The sequence below is a fragment of the Sinocyclocheilus grahami genome, unplaced genomic scaffold (genome assembly GCF_001515645.1).
Source record: "Sinocyclocheilus grahami isolate Dianchi unplaced genomic scaffold, SAMN03320097.WGS_v1.1 scaffold445.1, whole genome shotgun sequence".
Lineage (NCBI taxonomy): Eukaryota > Metazoa > Chordata > Actinopteri > Cypriniformes > Cyprinidae > Sinocyclocheilus > Sinocyclocheilus grahami.
This window is the reverse complement of record NW_015505624.1, coordinates 207,416-231,395: the sequence shown is the minus strand read 5'-3', so window position 1 is coordinate 231,395 and position 23,980 is coordinate 207,416. Positions and strand designations below refer to the sequence as shown.

At 36.6% G+C, this 23,980-nt stretch overlaps 1 protein-coding gene across 2 annotated transcripts in view; it reads left to right on the top strand.

Annotated features, from left to right (window-relative positions):
* The window catches only part of LOC107552289 (protein FAM19A5-like), a 128,203-nt gene that overhangs the window by 97,949 nt on the left and 6,274 nt on the right, over nucleotides 1–23,980 (top strand). For both annotated transcript variants that reach the window (XM_016234147.1, XM_016234148.1), the window contains exon 3: nucleotides 12,143–12,270. In XM_016234147.1, the coding sequence (XP_016089633.1) occupies nucleotides 12,143–12,270 (128 nt within the window). The remainder of the gene's footprint in view (nucleotides 1–12,142; nucleotides 12,271–23,980) is intronic.

Sequence of the window (23,980 nt, the reverse complement as noted above, 5' to 3'; positions counted from 1 at the left end):
TTTTGCTATGGTTAAGATGCTCATCCAAAAATAGCTACGTTTGGATAGCGTTAGAGAGCCAGAAGCAGTTGTGCCAGAGAATATTTTCAAGAATTTTTCATTGAAAAATAAATAATTCAATAAATAAAAATGTCTGCCTGCAATTATTGTTTCCATGATCACTTGTACACAAACATTCATCTGTTTACCGCTAGCTTTCAGTGGCCAGTAATAGCACAATGATAATTGACCTATCGGTAAGCCTCTCCCCTCGAACGCAGATGAGCCAGTGGCAGTCGAGTATCAGTTGTACGGGGAGCGGAACTCGGACATCTGTAGGTTTCAGCGCCATAGAGAAACATTGGAAGATCCGAAGCTCGCATCGTTTTTATGGGGCTTATGCTTCAAAAATGGAAAAACTATGTGCCTGGGGTACTTGTAACAGTGATTCCAGGTATCCTGAGAGGATAGGCAATGGAATTTATTTTATTCTATTTCCTAAACCCAAACAAAACGGAGCAAAATGTCCCAAAGCATTCACCCCAATCCCAATGAAGACAAAAACGTTAATTTTTTGGTTGTCATACTCTCATTAAGTTACAATGTTCATCTGCTCAAGCAGAACGTTAATGTCATCTTGTGATTTAGCAAGGTATCTCTGGCTAAAACTAGCTAACGTTAAAGGTAGTGAGTCCATACAAACCTAAATAGGTTCTCACATCATGTACAGTGTAGGGCAAAAACACATAAACGAAGGTCTACATTTCACTGTCTCATGTTCATATTAAACTGATTAAATGTAAATTAATTTAATCGTACCCTGCGATACATGAACAGTGTTGATCCGGGATGTTGTTATCTGCGATCGTGACGAACGTAACAAGAGGGTTCTCCCGCTTGCATTGTGATCTTTAAACCCTCGCTTCCAAATTAATACCCACAATATTTATTTTAAAATCTTTTATACTGTATATCCCTCCATGGCATATTTAAGTCCCACTTGAATGGTGGTCCTTCTGTGTCCAAAATGTAACGAACGTAACAAGAGGGTTCTCCCGCTTGCATTGTGATCTTTAAACCCTCGCTTCCAAATTAATACCCACAATATTTATTTTAAAATCTTTTATACTGTATATCCCTCCATGGCATATTTAAGTCCCACTTGAATGGTGGTCCTTCTGTGTCCAAAATGTATCAAAAAGATATAGGGACAAGGTTTTCACACTGACAGCTGTCATTATAAGACAGTTAGCAACTCGAACTCGTTTGTTTGGCTGAGTTCGCAACAGTAACTAAGGGGGGCGGGGCTTACCGATAGGTCAATTGTGTCAGGCAAACAGTGCTGATGTTTGTAAATCCAGCATATTATATAACAGGACTCAGCAAGGACTGCCTGGTGGCACAGGGCACAAAAGTTTATTACTTGCATTTTCAAGCCTTGCCTATTTAAAAATAAGATTTTAATCAATTCAAGTGCAAGACACAAAAGAGAACTCAGTTTGGTACTTGTGTTGTCTGACAGACTAGTTTTTGTACACACACCCCGAGCCCATGCACAGGAAGCTGCCTTTCAAGAAAGAGCGTAAGTACCGAATTAAGATCTCTGTCATGTCATAAGGGATGGTCACATGCATATATTTATATTCATATGCATGCGAATGCGAGAGACAAGCTCATGTGAATTTCGAAGTCCAAGTTTGGTAAACTCTACTCTACGAATTTGTATCCTGTAAAGACGTGACCAAGAGTAAACCAAATTAAAAGAACACAAACGTTAAATATGCAGGAGTGTAGCATTACATTAAAGCGATAGTTCACCCAAAAATGAAAATTAATTAATTACTCACCCACATGTCGTTTCAAACCCGTAAGGCCTTAGTTTTTCTTCTGAACACAAATTAGGATATTTTTGATGGAATCTGAGAGCTGTCTGACCCTGCATAGACAGCAATACAACTGAAATGTTCCCAAGTCCAGAGACGTAGCAAGGAAATCGGTAAAATTATCCATGTGACATCAGGGGTTCAACCGTAATTTTACGAAGCTACGATAATACTTTTTGCGTGCAAAAGAAAAAAAAAAATGACTTTATTCAACAATTTGTCTCCTCCGCATCACCCTGTAGCGCCATTTTGGAGAGTTTCAGCTGGACGTAAACAGCATATGCTGTTCTGTGTCAGCTGCGCCACACGAAACGACATGAGGGTGAGTAATTAAAGACAGAATTTTTGGGTGAACTATCCATTTAAGGTGGAGTTTATTGGTCATTTGAAATTTTTGGCTGTATTATATGGTGAATTATGTTTATAAAAAAGCAGAGTGTGACGTTATATTGCAAATTGTGAAACTTTATTGGTATCTAAAATTTTGGTGTCGTAACAACCTTGTTTATTAAAATACTTTTTGGGCCTGTAAAAAAAATCCTTGGCATTGAGCCCTGTATAATAACCTCCTTGGTTTAAAAAGAAAGAAAATAATGATTTGCTATCGGTTACTTGTACTGCACAGCACTGGATTTTTTATTTTTTATTTTTTTGATATACATATTGATATTTTAAGACAATATTTATTAATCTATGTGGAACTTTCTAGCACCAAATCTCTTCAAACTGCTCAAGTTTTCAAACAACACCATCTGTCATATAATGCTCAAACATTATATGAATCTGTGTTTAAACTGCCTACTTATTCAAGCTACATCAGGCCTAAATAACCTTGAAACTACACGTTTTCCCCTTAAATTTCAGACAATGTTCTGACAATTCTGTCAAGCCTGTATTATATTATTATTATTTTAAAAATAATTATTAATTAATTCCCATCCAAGAGGCAATCCTCAAAGAAACATCTAAGCAGTTACCTTTTTGTTATCTATCAGAAAATGAGGAGACTGCCTCAACAAATATTACAGCATAACTAGTAACCTTTATGACTCAAACTGATTTCCCTAAATGTTGAGGTAAAATTCCCAGCCGTTTCATTATCGCCTGACATTAGCTAGCTTGCTTAACACTAAGTGCCTAGATTCATCGGCACTACAGATAATTATGAAATGTCATTATGTGTGTGGGGCATATCCAATTATGGTGATTAACTTTTGATTGTGGGCTATGATCCTGACAAGTCAAGTGATGAATTAATCGACCGGTTCTATAGTGTTTAAGGTTGCTGCAAGCTAGCATTTTCATCCATAGGGTGTAAATTGTATGCTTTTCTTCATATGTTTGTATATGTTACAAAATATACGATGTTGCTTCTCAGGTGAATTTATTTTGTTTTTGTCGGAGGCCAAGTAGACCAACTTAAAAACCAGCTCAACAAGACTAGTAAACCACCTTAGGCTGTTTGGGTTGATCTTTTCAGCAGGGAAAGGTCCTTTAAATCGAACAGTGAAATAAAAAGAAGCCAGGGGAATAGGGTCATAGTGAAGGGGCAGATTCTGATCTGGAAGCTCAGCACATTTTCAAGAAGAGGGATTGTGGCCTGATGCAGTAATGCAGGCGTATCAGAGAACATAGATCCGACAGAGAGGCTTAGCAAAGCATTACTCTAAATACATAAATAATGCTCTCTCTTCCCCTGCAGCTGCAAGCCATGCTCATTTATTGTCTCAATAAAGCCTGTCTGTGAGTCTGAGCCCAGGTCATCAGTCACAGAACATCTTAACTGGGTCAAGACCACAGGGGCCTATATACGAGACCGGTTCGGTCCATTCTCCATCTTCAGAACTTGAAGTGCAGGTGGGACACAAGCAGAGCATGACACCTAATAGAGACCTTTAGAAGACTGTGTGTTTGCCACAACATATTTATGCAATTTAGTATATTGGCATTAAATTGAGCAGCAACACCAGAAAGATGACAAGACACCTAAAGTGTTATTCCTGCAAATTATTAAAATAAATTATATTTTTAATTGATTAGCTACATTGATGGATACGTTATAAAGGTGAATTAAATAGTCTATAAATATTGATATAAATATATATATATAAAACATTTATTAAAGATAACATTTCATATATGAATACTGTATGCAGTTAAATATTCCTTAAAAGTAGTACTCCATTTGAATAATGCGGTCTACAGTATGGTTAGTTTTGGTTAGTTAGTTCCTTTCAGAATACTGTGCAATTGTCACTTAGTTGGGAGTCTGCTAAAACACGGTTATGGAGTGAATAAGTGTAAATAAACATAGGCAGATAATATGTAATTACTGATCTAAATATTTGTGCAAATGTACATTTAAATCATACAACTAATCTCATAGGACTTTCATGCCAAACATATCAGGAAGTAATAAATCACAGGAAATGTGTACTTTAGACGAGCGTATAGCCAGCAGTGCTCTGCAGTACAGGAGATGTGTGAATGTGTGCTGTTTACACCTCAGTAATGTGTGAATTGAGCTGTGAAATGTGCATGGACATGGGGTCACAAGGTAGATTTAAAAATGATATGCCCATGGCACAAAAAAAGGAGGACATAGGATAGATTCAAAATGTAGACTTTTACTCTTACTCTATTAAAATGTTTATTTCTTGTTGCATTATTTGTGAAATTGTATAATTTAAGGATTCCAGTAATATCATTTATTTTGATGCTTCAGTGTAGAAATTAATTTGAATGGGACAAACATTTCTATAAAGAACATAATGTGCAACAGTAAGATTCTAGAAACCCTTTTCTCTCTCTTTTTTTTGACTGCTTTTTTAACATGTTTTAATGACTGTAGAAAGAAAAGAAAAGAAAAAGTATCAGGTAAAGTAAATAAGTAAAAAGTGCTTCACCATCACAAAATTCATGTGCATTAATGTTACCAGTCCAAATATGTGAATTAATGGGTGCACATATCTCTTTGTTCACTTTAATAACAAAAAAACGGTGTGTGCCACAGGGCACTTTTACGAACTAGACATTGTTACTTTTCTTTAATAATAACATACTCCTTTAAAACAATTTCAGTGCTACCAAGCCTATAACAGGGATCATATAGCTGCACTAACATTACCGCAGGGTGCTGCTATTGAATTACTACAAGTAAATTGATCCAGGATATAGCTGTAAAATAGTCAGCATCTTAGGGCAGATAATCATTAGACTGCACTAGAGAGAGAGAGAGAGAGAGAGAGAGAGAGAATCATAATCACAAAATCATTTAATAATCATTTTCATAATAATCTAAACAAGATAAATGAAAAGAAAAAAACTAGAAGATATTAACACTTGGTTTAGTTTAGCGTAGTTTAGTTTAGATTAGTTTAAATAAAAATAAAATAGTATTTCTTTATCTCTTGTTTAAAATATACATTTCACAGCATGCATATAGTTAAGTTTTTGTTAAAAACAAAAAGCAAAAAAACAATGCAACCGTCAATAAATAACTATATATATATATACTGTATATATAAACAAACGTTAATATTTTACAAAATTTTTGCAAATAAATATATCTTGTTTTAAGGACACTTTCAGTTTAGTTAAGAAATAACTTTTTGCAGTGAGGCTTTAAACTGGAGTCTGGAGTTACTTTCCTCATAGATATTATGCTTCGTACTGTCAGACTTTTAAATGATTTCTTTCCGCGTCGCCCATGTAGGGGTTGACATTTCCACCGTTGGCTCGCAGCTACTCCTGCTGCAGGGGGGAAATGTCAGCACGCATCTGTGAGTCCATGATATCACTCAGGGTGAGGTTTGCAGATGCCGGGCTGCAAGCACCGGTCCACACGGCCCCACAGCGCAACCAAACAGACAGACAGTCTCGGCAAATAGTGCTGTGCCAAATGTGCCTGCCAATTAGGGTTCAGTCTGGCATTTACCAAACAGCAGTGAGGATAAATACACTGTCCCCTCCATACAGAACGAGGGTCTGTAAACAATAATTCATTTTATCCCACAATAAAATTAATGTGAATGTGCATAGAAAGGTTGATTAAACAACAGATGCTGCATCTCCATTTGAGGTTTCAGCTTTTTTTTTTTTTTTTTTAATATTATTTAGCACCGGATAGGAAGGATGGAATAATTATGACAACGAAACAGTTTGACTACCATCATTCTTCAAAATATATTCAATTCAAAATATATATTAAATCGAGTAGGAATCCGAGGCTCTGTATCCAACCCAAATTGTACAGTCCAATTTTAAGACAAAATCCAAAACAAAATTACTCATCTCCTTTTAATTACTAGTGTTTGCTAATGCAAGGATTCAGAAAATTGCTCATTATTTTTCTATAAAATCAGACTTAAGATTGTTACCAGCCAGACAATAAAAAAAAGTAAATGAATGCCATAGACTTAGACTGAAGCAGGTACCTGCGCCACAACTAAAGAATTTAGTTAACTACTAGAGAATATCATAGATTGGGTGGTGGGCTTTTTGACTTTATTGGTAACCTGTTTTTATTTTGTAATGTAACATTTTCCTTTTGTGAGTGAAAATAATATGCAACAAGAAAAATATGTAGTGAAGGAATTTTATAAATGATAAACTGATTGTATTGTTAAAAGCGGTCACAAGATGATAGATTTTAGAGGCATTGACCAATTTTTGGCATGATTGGATTAGTGACCAAGAGTTTGACTGGTTAACATGGTCCACTTAGCACCTGGTTTCTTTATTTCTGCACTGACACACATTAGCCTTTCAAAATTAGCCTCATGATGTGAGTGGAGAAGGATGATCTTTGCATCCAAATGTTGTACATACAACTCTTCTAACCAGTATAAACCTGACCCTATGGTTTGGATAGGGTAAAACAGATTAAGAGAAAGAGAGAGAGAAAAAGCAATGACCCACAAGGAGAGGATAGTGAACTGACAATGGCATGCCATGTTGGAAACGCCTGTGCAAAAATGAAGACACACTAAATTTGCTTAAAAGGGTCTTTGAGCTGTCATTACTGCGCAGCAGTGCTGCTGCGAATTTTAATGCGTGAGAGCAGAGAGGATGGGCACCCGGCCAGGGACATGAAGAACATGCACATGCCTGTCACCAGAGCAAGACTGAGGGACCCAAGACTGGACCAGACCACTGGAGCATGGAGGCACTGTGTCTTTGAATAAAACTATAAATCTAATTCAGGGTCAAATAAGCTGTTAATAATAACTTTATTAACCAGGAATTATGTTGTGAATTAAGTGCTCAAAAGTGCCATATTACAGCATATACATTTTGTGATTTAATTTAGCATAAATGTCATTTAAAAGGACCTATAGACTGTATCAATACATTTGGACAATACATTATGTGACAGTATTCCTAAATATTCTAGTAAAGTTCCCACAGAAAAAAAAGAGAAAGTCAGATCAAAACAGAACCAGATGTCTTTTATTCTCATTGTTGTCAGTGTTCAATTAGAACAACAGAACTGTAGAGATTACATGTGTGATTGTTCTTATGTGTTACAGCATCATATCATGAATCAAATTCATAATTATCAGTCCTTTCAGATGATACATCTGATACATTTCTTTTTTTTTTACTACCGTTACATTAGATGGCTATACCTAGATTCTACACATTTTAAAATGCATAGCTACTATCAGATCTGGCTAAACTCTTGCCCTCTTGTATTTCTGCTCTCTCCTGCCAGACCTTGCTTTTCTACAGCATTAGGTAAGATTTATTACCCAGGGTTCCTGGCTGTTGACGTGAGTGTGATAAAGCATTTCAACAAGATGAGTGTCCCAGTGTGGGTGTAATGATGTTATACCTTCTCTTATCGCCTCCAGATGAACTGTGCATCTAGCCCCATCCCAGAGGCAGATTACATCCAGGTTGTTTTTATTTTATAACGTAGAGTTGTCCTTGAATCCTTCCACTCACACCTGGAGAGTGACTACACAGTGGTGGAAAGTGTCTGGAAGTTTGAACGGCCCCTTGTGGAAGTTGTGACCCTGGATGAAATTGATTAAAATGTTGCAGTAGCTCAAATTAACTGGCGAGACTAGCTTGTCAGTGATGTATAACATCAGATTATGGGCACTGTGATTACATGCACCCTGTTTCTTAAAATTTAATTTCAGTCTATGTGGGTTTTAGCAGGCGTCCTTTCCTTTTATTTACAACTGGATTAATAATCGGTGCTAACACTGAATCAGACTGCCTAGGAGGGCATTTTACCATATTAAAATGATCACACTGTGCTCCATTATAAATTCTGCATGAGTTTGTAGCCAGGTAATGTTGTAGTTAAGGCACTGACATCCAAGAACAGAGATTTTGTTCAGATACTGCATAGTGCATAATATATACTTAATATATGATTGCTATAAAAAATTTTGGAAAAAAAACATTTTATGCAGCAATTAAGCATTCCAGATGGTAGTATGTAACATTGCTGTCATGTGAAGTGATAACTTTGCATTTTCAATGTAAAAGGTGGTTTGTAGTTTTCATCTCAGAAAATTTATTTTGTATTTAATACATTTGTATGCAAGTTAAGGTTCTGGTTATGTTCGAGATGGAATACTAGTTACTAAATACTGTGCAGAATACACAATATAATGCCTGTCTTTTAAAATTATAGTAAGTGACACTTAATTGAAATAAAGTTCTGTGATGACAACTCTCTGAGGGATTGGCATGGTAATGCACATAACAATGTTAATGTATTTGGTCTTGGTGGAATAGATCTGCTACGCTGCTGCTGCTGCGGCAGAGCAAGTACCGAGACTTGCTACTGCCAATCGTCCACAACATGCTGCTGTGAGCATGTAAGAAATATTGCAAATATAACATACATGAAATAACCCCCGGCATACATGAATACATCATAGCAGATCTATACAGGGGGAGCTGGGGAAGGTGGATGGTTTCTGAAGCAAGCTGCAATTGCTACGGCAAGCTCTAGTCATATATTTGAATGTTGAGCAGTGAGCTCATTGGCTACCAATACAGGAGAGAACCAATCAGCTGTGCCATGCGATAATGATGTCATTAGGTCAGACTGAGTTAGACCTATCAGACTGTGCAATCTAGAGTTTCATGCCAGAACTCTGTATTTTCAATGAGTAGTATACGTGTAATCATTGACCTATTGTCACAGGTTGCTGTGTAGTTTAGATCCAAAGACTGATGCATGCCACAGAATGAAAGATAGATAGTTTTAATAGACACCTAGAATAACAAAAACACACTTCACACCTCCCTCTCCCCCAAGCACCCAAAGCAGGAGGGGGCGGAGAGTGGCAGGATGTTGGAGGTGGAGGAGCCAGAAGAGGGAGACACCAAAGAGGGAGGAGATGATGGTGGGAGAAGCCAGCCAAGGAGTGACCACGAGCATGGCCATTAGGACAAAGGCTCATGGCGGAACCAAAGAAAGGAGGAGCCAGGTTCGAGCCAGTAGAGTAACTGCAAAGTGGAAACCCAGGCAGAGTCGAGGAGACGTAGACTCAGGGTGACATAGAAGGCCTGGCAGGCCAAGGTGGATCCACAGGCACGCAGCCAGAGGGGTGGATGGTCAAAGTGTAGCTGAAGACTCAGAAGTCCAAGGTGGAGCCAGAGCAATGGTTGATAAAGATGGAGCCTGAGGGATGACAGACCATGGTGCAGCTGAGGGAGCGTTAAGCCAAGGTGGAACCGATGAGATGGAGGGCCGAGGTGGAGTTCAGGGCTTGGATGTTGAGTTGGAGAGGACTTAGGCTGGGGAAGTGGGACAGGGACAGGGGGAATGTCCTTGACAAATGAGAGTTGAAGCGCAGCGCCAACAGTGATGAAGGCAACTTGGAGAATGAGAGGAAACTTGGTGCTAGTTTGACTCAATGGTGAGGAAAATGACTTGGGACTGGGCTTAAATGGCAGTAACAAAAATATCTTGGAACATGGCTTAACCAGCAACCACAAAGATGATATGGAACTTGTCTGAACCAACAAAGAGGAAGATGATTTGGAACTAGACTGAAACAGACAAGGAAAATGACTTGGAACTGGATGGGACCAGTAGAGATGGTAGACCAGGAAACATGATATCATCCATCTAATAAATAATTATTTTGAGACCCAGCTTCTTGTACACACCTCTGTGATTGGGGTGTGGGTGGGGCTTCATTTCATGCCAACAAACTCCACTGATATGCCATCGACGAAGGATGCTGATGCTGGCTCATGCACCTGGACAGACTCCACAAATTTAAATTTTTGGTTGTACTTGTAAGAATCTTGTTTTGCTTTGTGCTACATTTTTCCACATCATTGAATGTTTATTGCCCATGACACTTGCCATTTGCTTTTTTGTTGAATGTTTAGATTCTAGTTAGTCTAATGCACTGCGTGGTTGTTACAGTAGTTGTAATGTATGCTAATGCAGATGTGTAAAAGGATAATTACCCTATCCATAGAAAGATTTGAGTGACACCGAAGCAAACGTCTTAATGCCACTCAGCTGTCTTGATTACAGTTGCACTGTATTCCTCCATCACACCTACAATTAGGCCTGATTGCGCCCCTTTTTGTCTCCTTGTGTCACCTGAAATTCACAAAAGACTCATCAGAGGTAAAAAAAGAAAAAAAAAGCAAATCAGCAGGTAATTATCCTGTGCCCTGATTACTCTAATTCTCTTTATGCCTCTAAATATTGCTCTCAGAGATGCATTACATCAGCAGTCATATAAGAATAAACATAGTAAAACACTGTAGAAAAACAGACATTGTAATATACTTCCTTGACATATATGATTTATTCTGTCAAGAAATAGAGCTGGCATGTTGTGTCGTAATGTATGAAGATAACTTATGCTGGTATCTGCAGTGTGGGCAATTACATTTTGTTTGTACATGATATAAGTCATAATATACTGGCAATAAAAAGATATACAGGAAAACAACTTAACTGAATAATCTTCCAACTTTGACACTGCATGCATGCAAACAAACATAACTATAATGAGAGAAGGTCGAGATTTCCACATGTTCACTAATATTTAATACTAAAAGAAAAGAAATATCTCTTAATTTGCATCATATATAATTATTATATAACTAATATATTGTTAAAAATGTATTCATTATTGCAGGTGGCAAAATATCAGACATGACTATTCATGTTCAACTATAATTATATTGGTATTGCATAACATACTTTTTTTCTTATTTTCTAAAACTAACCTGACAGGTTTTTGCTTATTGTGGGATCTAAAATAAATGAGACATGGTCATTGTAACAGTTATGTAAAGTTACAATGTAAACCTGTTGCACGCGTTTTAATATATTGCACTTACATAACACATTTTTAAGATCATGTAAAGTTTGAAATATAAGTTTCTAAAGCAATGGCTATTCTAATGTCATTTAGTATATATAGAAACAGTCACTGTCTCTCCCAAGGGACTAATGCTAATGCAGGTATGTTAAAGTGGCCTACTTCTACATAAAAGTAGTCATCCATAATGAACATACAACTGCGTGAGAAATCTGTGACAAACCTTTAAGCTCTTTATTTTTTTATTTAATTTTTAATCTAATTCGAATGCTAAACTATTTTTACTATCTCGCGCTTATATAAAACGCTTCCATAGGGTGATGTCTTTCTCCTAAGAGAAGAGGAGACATCATGTCATGTCATACACAACACTAGTTCAGTGTGTTACAGTAACCTCTTTTATACCTGACAGGCGGGGACAGCTCTGATGGGGTGAAAAGTGAAATCTTCTGACACATGCTTGTAGCTAACTCACTATAAATGGTATCACTAGAAAGTAGTGCATTCATTCTAAAAAGGTTCAGCTATAGTGCCATTGTATTTGGTGTAGTGTGATTACCAGCAGGTGATTTTTAGTCGATGTGTGATGTCAGTTAGCAATTAGTTAGTTCACCACATTAATTATGGACGTGTTTGTTTATCAAGCAGAAAGTGTCACTATACTTTTGTCTTAAATTTGAACAGTATATATTGTTGATTATCATTTCCAAACTAACAAACTTGATTTTGTGTTATTCTTATATAATTATGTTTTCTTGAGAAGAGTGCTTGTGCTGTCTGTATTTAAAATAAATTCCAATTGGTTTGACATTTCATCATATAATGCAAACACATTCATACATTGTTAAGTGTACAAATATTTTGGGGGTGCATTGTGTGTGTGTGTGTGTTTTTCTGTGTTTCTACTTGCCGTCAGGATCATATTATCTTAACCTTTTCTCTGGTCTTGATCCACAGCTCGTATTGTGAAGACCAGGCAGTGGTGTGACATGGTGCCCTGTCTAGAGGATGAAGGCTGTGACCTGTTAGTAAACAAATCAGGCTGGACTTGTACACAGCCCAGTGGCAGAGTGAAAACTACAACGGTGAGACTTACTTATTCTCATAATCACTGTCAAATGTCACTCTGTTTACTAGGGCTGCCCCCAATAGTCGATTTTATTAGTCGCTTAGTTGCAGGAAAAACTAAAATGGCAAAGTCAAGCAGTCCGTGAAGGACAGAAACGCTGGTCTATGGTAATACCAGTGGTGTAGTGTAGGGTATACGCAAGTATACGGCATATACCCACTTCTTTATCAGTCGGCTTTGCGAATACCCACTTCTAAATACCCTCTGATGCGCATCATTCATTAGTGTCAATAGGCAAAATCATGACAGTCCACCACATGAATAGCTAATCCAATCCCATGTATAAAAAAAAATAATAATAATAATACAAATATTCCCTAAAAACACTCAGTAAAGACAGCGGCCAGGACCGTGGCGCCGGCTTCCTTTGAAATATGTTTGATGATTGTGCCCGCTCCGTCCCCAACCACAGTCAGAGAGAGAAAACAAAACTATAAAGAGCGAAATGTCTACTTTTAAATGAACCAATTCAAATGGAAAACAAATTCTCAGATTATGTAATCCGTATGAAACATGCATACAGGCGCATCACTACTGCGGAGATGACGAGTCAGTGTCACCGACTTCATCACTTAATCTAAAACCAAAGAAAGCACTAGTGTATTAATACATTTTTTAAATGTTAATGCAGCCTCCTTACTGTTCTTCCCTGACACATTCATAATCATTACTTCTGCTGGTGCACTGTGGCAAGCTTTATGCATGTGCTTGAGCGCTTATTATGCTATGTAGGCAATTAAAGGCTTATTGTAATGATTTAAATGGTTTATTAATAAATATGCGATTAGTCAGCTAATGCTTCAAATGAACGACTACTAGTCGACCAGAAAAATCTTTAGTCGAGGACAGCCCAACTGTTAGCTCTTTTCAATTCTGTAATGTCACATACAATATTTTAGAGTGAAACGGGATATTCAGTAAGAAAAAAAAATGGTGTAGGTCTGGATGTTATCCATTGGGAATTGATTAGATTGTGAAAAATTAGCTCTTCATTTCACAGTAGAAGTCAGTGATAAAGGAATGTCTCTTGAGAAGTGGTGCATATTATATTCTTATGAAAGGTTATAAACTCATTATATATGTAAATATATATATATATTTTTTTAATGCTTACCATTTGTACTTAATAGCACCATGAATATATGTGCCCAAATGAACACCATGAGTTCATTAGGGCATATATATATTTATAGCATCAGTTCTGATTTCATGTAATATGTATACATAGAGGACTAGAGCAGTGGTTTTCAAACTTGTTCCTGGGGACCCACAGCTCTGCATATTTTGCATGTCTCCCTAATTTACACACCGGATTCAGATCATCAGCTCAATAGGAAAGAGGTCCATGAACTCAAATGAGTGTGTCAGATAAGGGAGACCTGCAAAATGTGCAGAGCAGTGGGTCCCGAGGAACAGGATTGAAAACCACTGGACTAGAGGATTATTGTATTTTGTCTGTCTGCAATAAGGATTCAATTATTTTTTTACAGTTCTGTTCTGCATGTATATATTATTTATTTACTATAGTAATTAAAATAAATGTGTAACAACTAGGTAGTTACCCTATATGCAGTACTTTCTTAGGGAAGTACACCAAGTACACCATAAGTGCATGTACTGTAAATAAAATGCAACCATTTCATACTAGCATTGGTTAGCATCCTTTCAAAGGCTACTTTATTAAAGTCACACTGAAATATAAGTAGTGACAGTTCTTTTCTTTAGTATTGTGATGTGCATTTTATTAAATCTCTTCGAAGTTCTCTGAGGTCCCCTTAATGTTGTCAAAATTTTTACATCCAAAAAATCTTTTTTTATAAGTAATAGGCTATTTTGTGTCCTATTACACTGTGGAGCTTCTGTCATGAAAACAAATTCCTCGTATGTGTAAACATACCTGGCAATAAAAACTCATTCTGATTCTGATTCTGATTCTGATTTAACCCAACTCATCAAAAATCTCAGTTTGAATAGGCATGGCAAATTGTTGATTCAGAAGTAAACGCCCACTTCTATGATTGGCAGTTGTGTATGTTTGACAGCCTTCATAGATGGATGCTGCTTTGATTTACATAAAAAATATATAAATACTCAGTGCATATCAAACGATCTGTAATAACAGACAAAGCAATAGTGATAACACAATAAAAGCAGTTACTCACACTTGTGTGGTGCGACATTACCGTCGGATTCAGTATAGTCGGCACAGGATCATCTTTTATTTTCAAACTTTCTGAAAATCCCACATTTAATTTGCCTTGTTTGTAACGGAATCCGTGGTAAAATGAAGTGAACAAAGGACTAAGTTCTTACTGACGCAGTATGGAACTTCATTAAAAATAATGTTAGGATCTGAAGGAAAGCAATACAAAGACTGTTTTTCCACAACTTGGCACTGTACAGCGTCTTGTCTTCGGAGCCATCTTTATCATTTTCTGTGTAGACCTGCGTTCGCCTCTCTCGTTATTTACACTACACGTGCGAATCGGTGGGCGGGGCTAAACAGGCAGCAATGTAGAATCAGGCATCTTGATCTTCTTCTGCGGAGGCGGTGTTTAGCCACACTATTACAACATAGAGTGGCACTTTCCATAACATTTTGTTTTGGCAGACTGGCTTCAATATAGCTGTCTTTATATTTTCAATATAGCTTCCCATTAGATCAAGGGGAGTTTGGTTTCTCAGTTCATGACCCTTTTAATAGATTAAGAGAATGGAGAAATTAAATGAACAGTTTCAAAAGATTTACTGGGATGTCTCATAACTCCAACACTAGTCACATTACAGAAGTAAGATGGGCAGCAAATGTTGGCTTATTTGACATTAACTTCACTTGTTCAAATAACTAAAGAGCTCTTTAGACTCATCATATCATAGGACACACAGAGTAGTTCTAACCTGACTTCTCTCAGTGAGAGGATGTGTTTATCAATGGCAATTAGATCATGCTTAGGGCTAATTATGTGAACAGATGGGTGATCACGGCAGGTATGTAGACGAGACATAGGAAAAGGTGGGCACACAACACTTCAGCTCCTGTCTGCTGTCATCAGCTATTAAAGTATTTCGTTTGTGTGTATTTGTTATATAAGGCTTATTTTTTTATTTTAGTTATTTTTTATTTATTTTTGGTTCCTATGATTGTCTTTGACTAAATGTATTATGATTTACTCCATTATTATTACTATATTCTGAATAATAAAAAGAGTGTAAGCTTAAATTAAGCCCTTCTCAGGAAGCACAAATATTTTTAAAGCATCTCACAAAGTTGTCAGAGAAACACAATTTAAGATATTTTGGATGAAAACCGGGAGGCTTGTGACTGTCCCATTGACTGCCAAGTAAATAACACTGTCAAGGCCCAGAAAAGTATGAAAGACACCGTCAAAATAGTCCATCTGCCATCAGTGGTTCAATCTGAATTTCTTGAAGCGGCGAGAATACTTTTTGTATGCAAACAAAACAAAAATATCGACTTTATTCAACAACCGTAGCGTGTGGTGCGGCTGACACAGACAAGTAGAACAGTATACGCAGTTTACGTTCAGTGGATACTCTCCAAAATGGCGCTACGGTGGAGGAGACGAATTGTTGAATAAAGTCGTTATTTTTGTTTTCTTTGCGTAAAAAAATATTTAGATGGACTATTTGGACAACGTTTTTCATACTTTTCTGGGCCTTGACTGTGTAATTTACTTGGCAGTCAATGGGACAGTCACAAGCCTCCCGGTTTTCATCCAAAATATCTTAAATTGTGTTCCGAAGACGAACGAAGCTTTTACGGGTTTGGAACGACATGGGGGTAAGTGATTAATGACTAAATTTTCATTTTGGGGTGGAGAAACCCTTTAAAAAGTACATATCATATGAATCCGTCATTTGAAAAATATTGAGTGTTGCTGGACCAAGTTTTCTAAGATTTGTCAAATTAAATGCATAGGCTGTATTAGTTATCTTGGGTAGATATTAGACATTGTGTGAGTGTTTTTGAAAGTGACCTTGTACTATGCACCACCAAGCCTCTCTCATTCATTGACTGCAGGGTAGGTGAGTGTAAGGATGAAGGAGTATTTTGTCTTTTTTTGTTTACATTGCATAATATGTTGGAGATGTGCCCTGGTACACATGTTTAAATTGTGGTCTGGCAGTCATGTTGTGCGGGGTTTTTTTTATTTTTTTTTATTGACCATTTTAATTGACCAACCATTGTCAGAGGACAAAATAACTAATAATTTAAAAAAAGAAAAAATCCAATAGGCTGGGCTAAAATGAGTTTCTGCTATTCAGTAAAAGAATGATAACTAATCAACCCAATAGTCGCTGTAGGCCCATCCTGTTTGAATAAACACTCATTACTGCTATCATGTTTGTGATTTGCTCATTCTTTTCTACTGATTCATACGATTGCGACCATTCTTTCAACAGCAAATTAAACAAGCAATAGTCGTCTCTTGTAGATTATCGGTCATCTCCGGTGGATGGCTCAACGTCATTAGACAGGCATTGATGGAGCAACCAAATCACCTTACCTTATCTGATGAAATTTCACACAGTTTAGTTTGAAGAACAATTGAAACGATTCAAAGGAGGGGAAAGAGTGAATGACAGTTTTACAGAATAAAAAAAGACAGTGAGACAATGACCCTACAATTTGTACGAAGTCCATTTAACGTTTTCAAGTAATTTCAGGTTATTTCTGAATCTGAGCACAGACACTGTGCTCCTTTAAATGAGATGAGATATGTGAAATATCAAGATAGCTGAGTAGTTGACTGTTTGGATAGATTCTAAAGATTCTAAAAATCTAGTTACATAGATTAAAAAAAAAAAACGGCTTCTGGCTCATGGTATTGTTGTTGTTTTTAAAGGGGTCATATGATGCTTTTTTAAAAATCATTATTTTGTGTATTTGGTGTAACAGAATATGTTGACATGCTTTAATGTTCAAAAAACACATAATTTTTCAAATACTGTACATTATTGTAGGTCCTCTATGCCCCGCCTCTCTCAAACGCTTAGTTTTCTACAAAGTCCCTCCTTCAGACAAGCGCAGTCTGCTCTGATTGGCCAGCTGACCCAGTGCATTGTGATTGGCCGAACACCGCAAGCACTCATCGGAAATGTAACGCCCCTTACCATAATCGCGAGCTTCTTTCAAAATAAATGTAAAGACAGAGCCCGAAAGGGGAACAGAAGTCGCGTGAGAGACACAGTGATGAAGCTGGTATGTGTTTGCAGTACACAAGCCACGGTTAAGACAGCTGACTCCACTGTGAAGTGACCCTGTCTCTCTCTCTCTTTCTCTCTCTCTCTCTCTCTCACACACACACACACACACGCACGCGCACACACACACACACACACACGATGGTCAACACTCCGCATTTGAACAGTCAATAGCAAATATTTAAACTAATAACAAAACAGTAGCTGATTCAGAAGTGCCAGACTGTCATAGCAAAGTCAGAATTACCTCGTCTCCTAGGTTCACGAAACGGTCGTCCATAAAATGCATTGCTGTTCTGTTGTAAGTAATCTTAAAGATTCCTAAATGCATCTACTTTCGGAAGGCCAAATAAAGTGCTTTTGCTTTCGCCTAGAAACACACAGATTCTCCCTGACATGGCTGCTTCAACACTAATTGCGGTTACTGAAACCACGCCTTCTTACTTTGCGTGCACATTTGGGCGGCATTATGCTAATATTTCCACATAGTGAGGTAGATATGTGGGGGCGTGTTAGAACAAGCCATTTTAGGGGGGCGTGGCAGAGTCTTAACTTTGATAAAGAATATCTCTTTGGTTTTGAGACTTTAGTCTTTGCAACTTCAGGGATCTTATCTATGCACAATCAGCTTGTAACACTCCAAAAGAGAAAGGAAAACTTGAAATCCCATCATATGACCCCTTTAAGAGGAAAAATTACTGTGTGAACTTTTATACATTTGCTTGCAACAAGACTGTAAGTTTAATGCAATTTCTAAACAATTGTGCTTGTGTTTACATTAGTAGAGCACATTTCTCGTCTCAGAGACATCAGGTGTACATACAGTATTTTGAAATGAAATTATTAAAACATGTTTCTAATTTTGTGTTTACTTCCAACATAAAGTCTGATTCTCAGAAATGCAGATTGTCTTATGGATTCTGTTAATTTATTATGTTTGCTCTTTTGTAAGGTTACACCACACTACTCCTTAATTCTCTGATTATACCATCAGAGCGAGAGGGTTCTTAAGCCAAATTCAAGTCACCTTTATTTATATAGCGCTTTTAACAATACAGATCAGTGTTAATTTTGACAGCAAATTTTTATTTAGTTTTAGTCATAGTCTTTTGACTAAAATGCCATTTAGTTTTAGTCATATTTTAGTCATCTGAATTGTTTTTAGTTTTAGTCTAGTTTTAGACTAAATAATCTACAGTAATCTACAGTAAATTTAGTCGGCTAAAATCTAAAATCTTTCTTTTGTTGGTTGATTAACATCAATGACTCGGACAATAGCAACTAAATTAGGCTGCTGTCCCTTTAAAACCGAATGCACAGCTGCAATGGATGCAACGTACTGATACACGTTCTCCCTACTGTTTACGTTCACTTAAGACGTAATCAACTGTGTTTACGTGAATACTCATCAAAACGGACAATTCGACATCATTTTGTGTGTAATTCTCCATTCATGCGATGCAAAAGAGTACTGTGAGACTCGCTTTCTGTGTGTGTATGCTTCAGTGTCTGCGCTCAGAAAACCGGACTGAACTGAGTTCTCTCTTGCGTCGTCAGATTTATCCATATGTCTGCTCTTCTCTTACTCCCACATATTGACATTTTTGAACGTTTTATGCAACGCGCAGCAAGTGGATGGTAGCTTATGTACCGATGGTTCATATGTACGCATCTAACCTCCGAACCACGCAGCAGATTCGTTCTGAATGAATCTCTTCTTAAATCGTCCCTCCCTAACATTTTCGTCTCGTTTTTATTCGTTGATGAAAATGTCAATAGATTTACGTCATAGTTTTTGTCATTCAAAAAGAGTTTTATTTCATTATCGTCTCGTTGTCCTCGGTGAAAAAAAAATGTAATTGATGAATACTTTTCCTCAACGAAATTAACACTGATACAGATTGTGTCAAAGCAACTTTACATTATCAAATAGAGAAATAGCGTGTCAATGCAAAAGGACAATAGTAAACACTCAATTTTCAGTTAAAGCCAGTTCATCATTGAATTCAGTGATGTCATCGTCCAGCTCAGTTCAGTTTAAATAGTATCTCAGGGTGTCCACAGGTCCTTAAAAAGTCTTAAAATGTCTTAAATAATGTTTTCCTAATATAAGGCCTTAAAAAGTCTTAAAATGTCTTAAATTCGGATTCGATGGGTCTTACATTTTTTGGTCTCATTACCGCTAAAATATCTTCAGTCTGACGGACCTAATGACTTTACAATCATTGGACAGACCGACCCGCAGTAAGTTACTGCTTCATCAGAGAGAACTGCAGTAAGTTCGCAGGATACAGAACACAAGCGCGCTGAGGCTCACTCTGTTTGTCTCGAGACTTCAGAACAAATTAGTCAAGTTCACACGGAAGCGTGCCTTTTTTTCTCCAAAAATTACCATATACAAATGTGATATTGATTTTTTTACAACAGTTCAATAACTAGAAGTTTTATTAAGAGACTTACGTTTTAGACACCATATTGCCTGTTTTTGCACTATTTCGCCAACAAAAATAATTCCAAACAAAGCCACAGCGCTGTTGTGCGTCTCTGAGCAACATGACGGTGTTTCGTTCCTGAATGAATCAACTGTTTAAATATTTCTGTTCAGTCGCAATGACTCACTTAACAGTGACTTACTGCCACCTATTGGCGGTTTTAATTTCACATTTAAAGTATCTTTTCATTTTTTTAATTATTTCAAATATCAGTATTCAATGTTTTATGTTTAATATATCAAAACATTATTTATGCATTTGTAACTGCAGGTTAAATGCATTCATGTCCTGCATTAAACAGTGTGTAAACACATCTAAATGCCACTTCAGATGCAGCTTATGTCTGGATTCCAAAGATGAATTTTGTTGATACTGATTTCATTTGCTTGGTAACAGCCCAAATGTCTTATTATTCTAATTCATTGATTAAATGTAAGAATTTGACTCAAAAGATAATGCACACTTATAGAAAAATGGCTTTATAAAGGTAAAATGCTCATAAAAGGTAAATATATATTTAAACTTATTGGAAAAGATTAATTTCTATCTGACCACCACACAGAATATGAAGAATATCAAAAAAACATTATTTATGCATTTGTAACTGCAGGTTAAATGCATTCATGTCCTGCATTAAACAGTGTGTAAACACATCTAAATGCCACTTCAGATGCAGCTTATGTCTGGATTGCAAAGATGAATTTTGTTGATACTGATTTCATTTGCTTGGTAACAGCCCAAATGTCTTATTCTTATTCACTGATTAAATGTAAGAATTTGACTCAAAATATAATGCACACTTATAGAAAAATGGCTTTATAAAGGTAAAATGCCCATAAAAGGTAACATATATTTAAACTTATTGGAAAAGATTAATTTCTATCTGACCACCACACAGAATATGAAGAATATCAACAACTTTAGGAGTCAGCTGTCCACGAAAGTCCTTAAGATACCTGCACAATAACACTCTCAATCAGTTGAATGAATGACTCAATGACTCACTTGTTCACTGTTGACTTACCGTCACTTACTGGTAGTTCAGTTGAGAAGTATGTTGAAAAGTATGCATTTTTCCCCTCAACATTTCTTATTTGTATACTCATAAATGCATTTAAAACATTAATCTCATAACATTATTTATTGCAGTTGTAATTATTGTTATTTGCAGTGTAAATGATTTAATCTGACTGGTAGCAGCCCTATAGTGTTTATTGAATTTATTGATAAATTGTAATAATTTGACATGTAAGATGATGCATACATTTAAAAAGGTTAAAAAATAGGCCTTTGCAAAGGTAAATATGCAGATTTAAGTATGTAAAAGCTGATAGAACACTGATGAAAATTGCTTCAGAATAAATTTACTCCACCAAAAATCTCAGTGATGCAGTTATTTTGCGGGGATATTTTGTATGGAATATTGTCTGCTGATATGAAAAGTTCACTGTATATCGTAGTAATAAATATAATTTATTACAGCAGTGATATTTTGTTTTCTTTTTAATTTATACACATTAAATATTACATATTTGTATGTAATAAAATGTGTATTTCCATTACAGGTTTAGGTCTTACATTTCATATAAGGTGGTATTAAAAAGGTCTTAAAAAGTCTTAAATTGAACTTATATCTGCAGAAACCCTGTATCTATGCAACCAAATATCGCTGGAAATTAATTCTTTAATAAAGTCTGTATGGTGCCATGGTGGCCTGTATACAGTAGCCAGTACAAACGTCACAGGGGATTTATCATTAACACTTGTTTCTATGGATAATGTGGTAACACTTTATTTTAGGGTATCTTAACTAGTTGCTTATTAGCATGCATATTACTAGAATATTAGTCATTTATTAGTACTAATTAAGCACATATTAATGCCTTATTCTACATGACCTTATTCTACATCCCTAATCCTACCCAATACCTAAACTAAACAACTACCTTAATAAATATTAATAAGCAGCAAATTAGGAATTTATTGAGGGAAAAGTCGTAGTTAATAGTGAATAAGTGTTCCCTATTCTAAAGTGTTACCAATAATGTTATATGAAGCACCGTTACTTCAAACGAGTTAATCAACAGCTTAATCAACTATTCTATTAGCTATTAGGTTGATTGGGTGGTATTTAACAAAAGGGTCCTTGAATCTGTAGTATCAGTGGAGTTCAAGACGAGAGAGAACTATACTGATTGCAGTAATCAGCAATCTTTCACATGCAAACAGAGAAAGTGTTTGCTCATCAGTGAAGCCTCGGTTAAACGGGGCTTTGAAAATGTAGGGGCGTCCCCAGGTTTTAAGTGCTGCCTCCAGAGATTGGTGAGATTTGTTGGTTAACGGAGAGTTAAAAGAATAATACCAAAAAATACTTCATACCAAAAAGTTAAATTCTGTCATTTACTCAGCCTCATGTATTTCAAATCCGTGACATGCAACAACAAATGACACTCATTGTGTTTGATGTCCAACCTTCGACATAGGCAGCACAACTGATTACTTGCATTATTCTTTTATGTTGTTTCTTTGTCCCTTTTGGAGCTACTAAGAAAGTGTTAACATGAACTTTTGTTGTCAGGGATATGTTAATTTATACAGATATGTTAATTTATAATGTTAATTTATATAATTTCTGCTTTTGTGTTCCATGAAACGACAGCATACGTGTAAGGAACAATATAAGGGGAAATACATAACAGCTTTTCAATTACTTAATTATTTGAGGTTAACATTTCCATTAACAATGCTGAAGTGTGTTTGAAGATGTCTGCCTTTTCAAACTTTTCTGACGTAGTGAAACAGAAAGTGAATAGACTGAGGGTGCTAAAAACACGTGGAGGTCGTGGATGACACATGCCAAGGCATTGCCACTGTGGGTGTTGGGGTCTATGTAATTGATCCCAATGCGCCAGCGTGGGACCATAGGACACATCCTTGCCTGGGCTTGGACAACATCACCATGGAAACTACAGCTGCTCCTCCGTGCAAGCACTCAGCCTCTGTAAACCATTAGCGCCCACTGCTAGCTCCTGTCTAAAGGATCCAAGTCAGCACTGGTCACCAAGAACTTCCATTTTGAATCCGAGAACATTCACCATTTACTTGTGACTGGGTCATGTTTTAACATCATGCAGTATTTGTAAGAACTAAAAGAAATCTGAAAAGAATTTATGTGTTTAGTCAAATGACGGTTTTGTCAAACTAAACGGATGGTTTCTAAAGTGCTGGTGCCATTCTTCTCTATCTCTCAGTGCCCAAGCTGGCTATTTTACCCAGACAATCCAGGCAGCCATTACAAGGTTTAATTGTTACAGTGCCTTGCCAACCTCCTATTTCCAGCTGACAAAGGAGTCTTTTCCAAGTACCAGCCTGAGAAATTTGTTAAAAGAGACGTGGTTCTGTTGAATAGCTCTTATTTTGAGCCTTCATTGCTACTGTCACCAAACAAAATGTCATATTTATATATAGTGCAGTATAAATTAAGCTTTAGTTTTGAGCCAAAATGGGTTTAATTTTAAACTCACATCAGATGAGGAATCCATTTATTTATTTAATTAATTCATTAATTAATTCATTCATTCATTCATTTTTTCCCAATGTGATTTTTCAATAGTTTTCACAAGTTTGCATTTATGTATGTATGTATGTATGCATGTATATATGTATTTATTTATTTATTTAAACAGTATTTTTTTGTTACTGCTGTTTGCAAAACGTCTTGGTTACGTATGTAACCCTCGTTCCCTGAAGGAGGGAACGGAGACGTCACGTCGGAGGACCGACGAAATTGGGATCTCGCTTAGAGGGACCAATCTACTTCGAGTGTAAACTAAACGAGCCAATGCACATTGGCATGCGATTATTGCATCCAGCTGCTGCTGATCACAGCGTGAGTATACGTAGGCAGCAGGTGCAGCGCATATTCAGGTTTTCGCTGAGGAGCCGAGC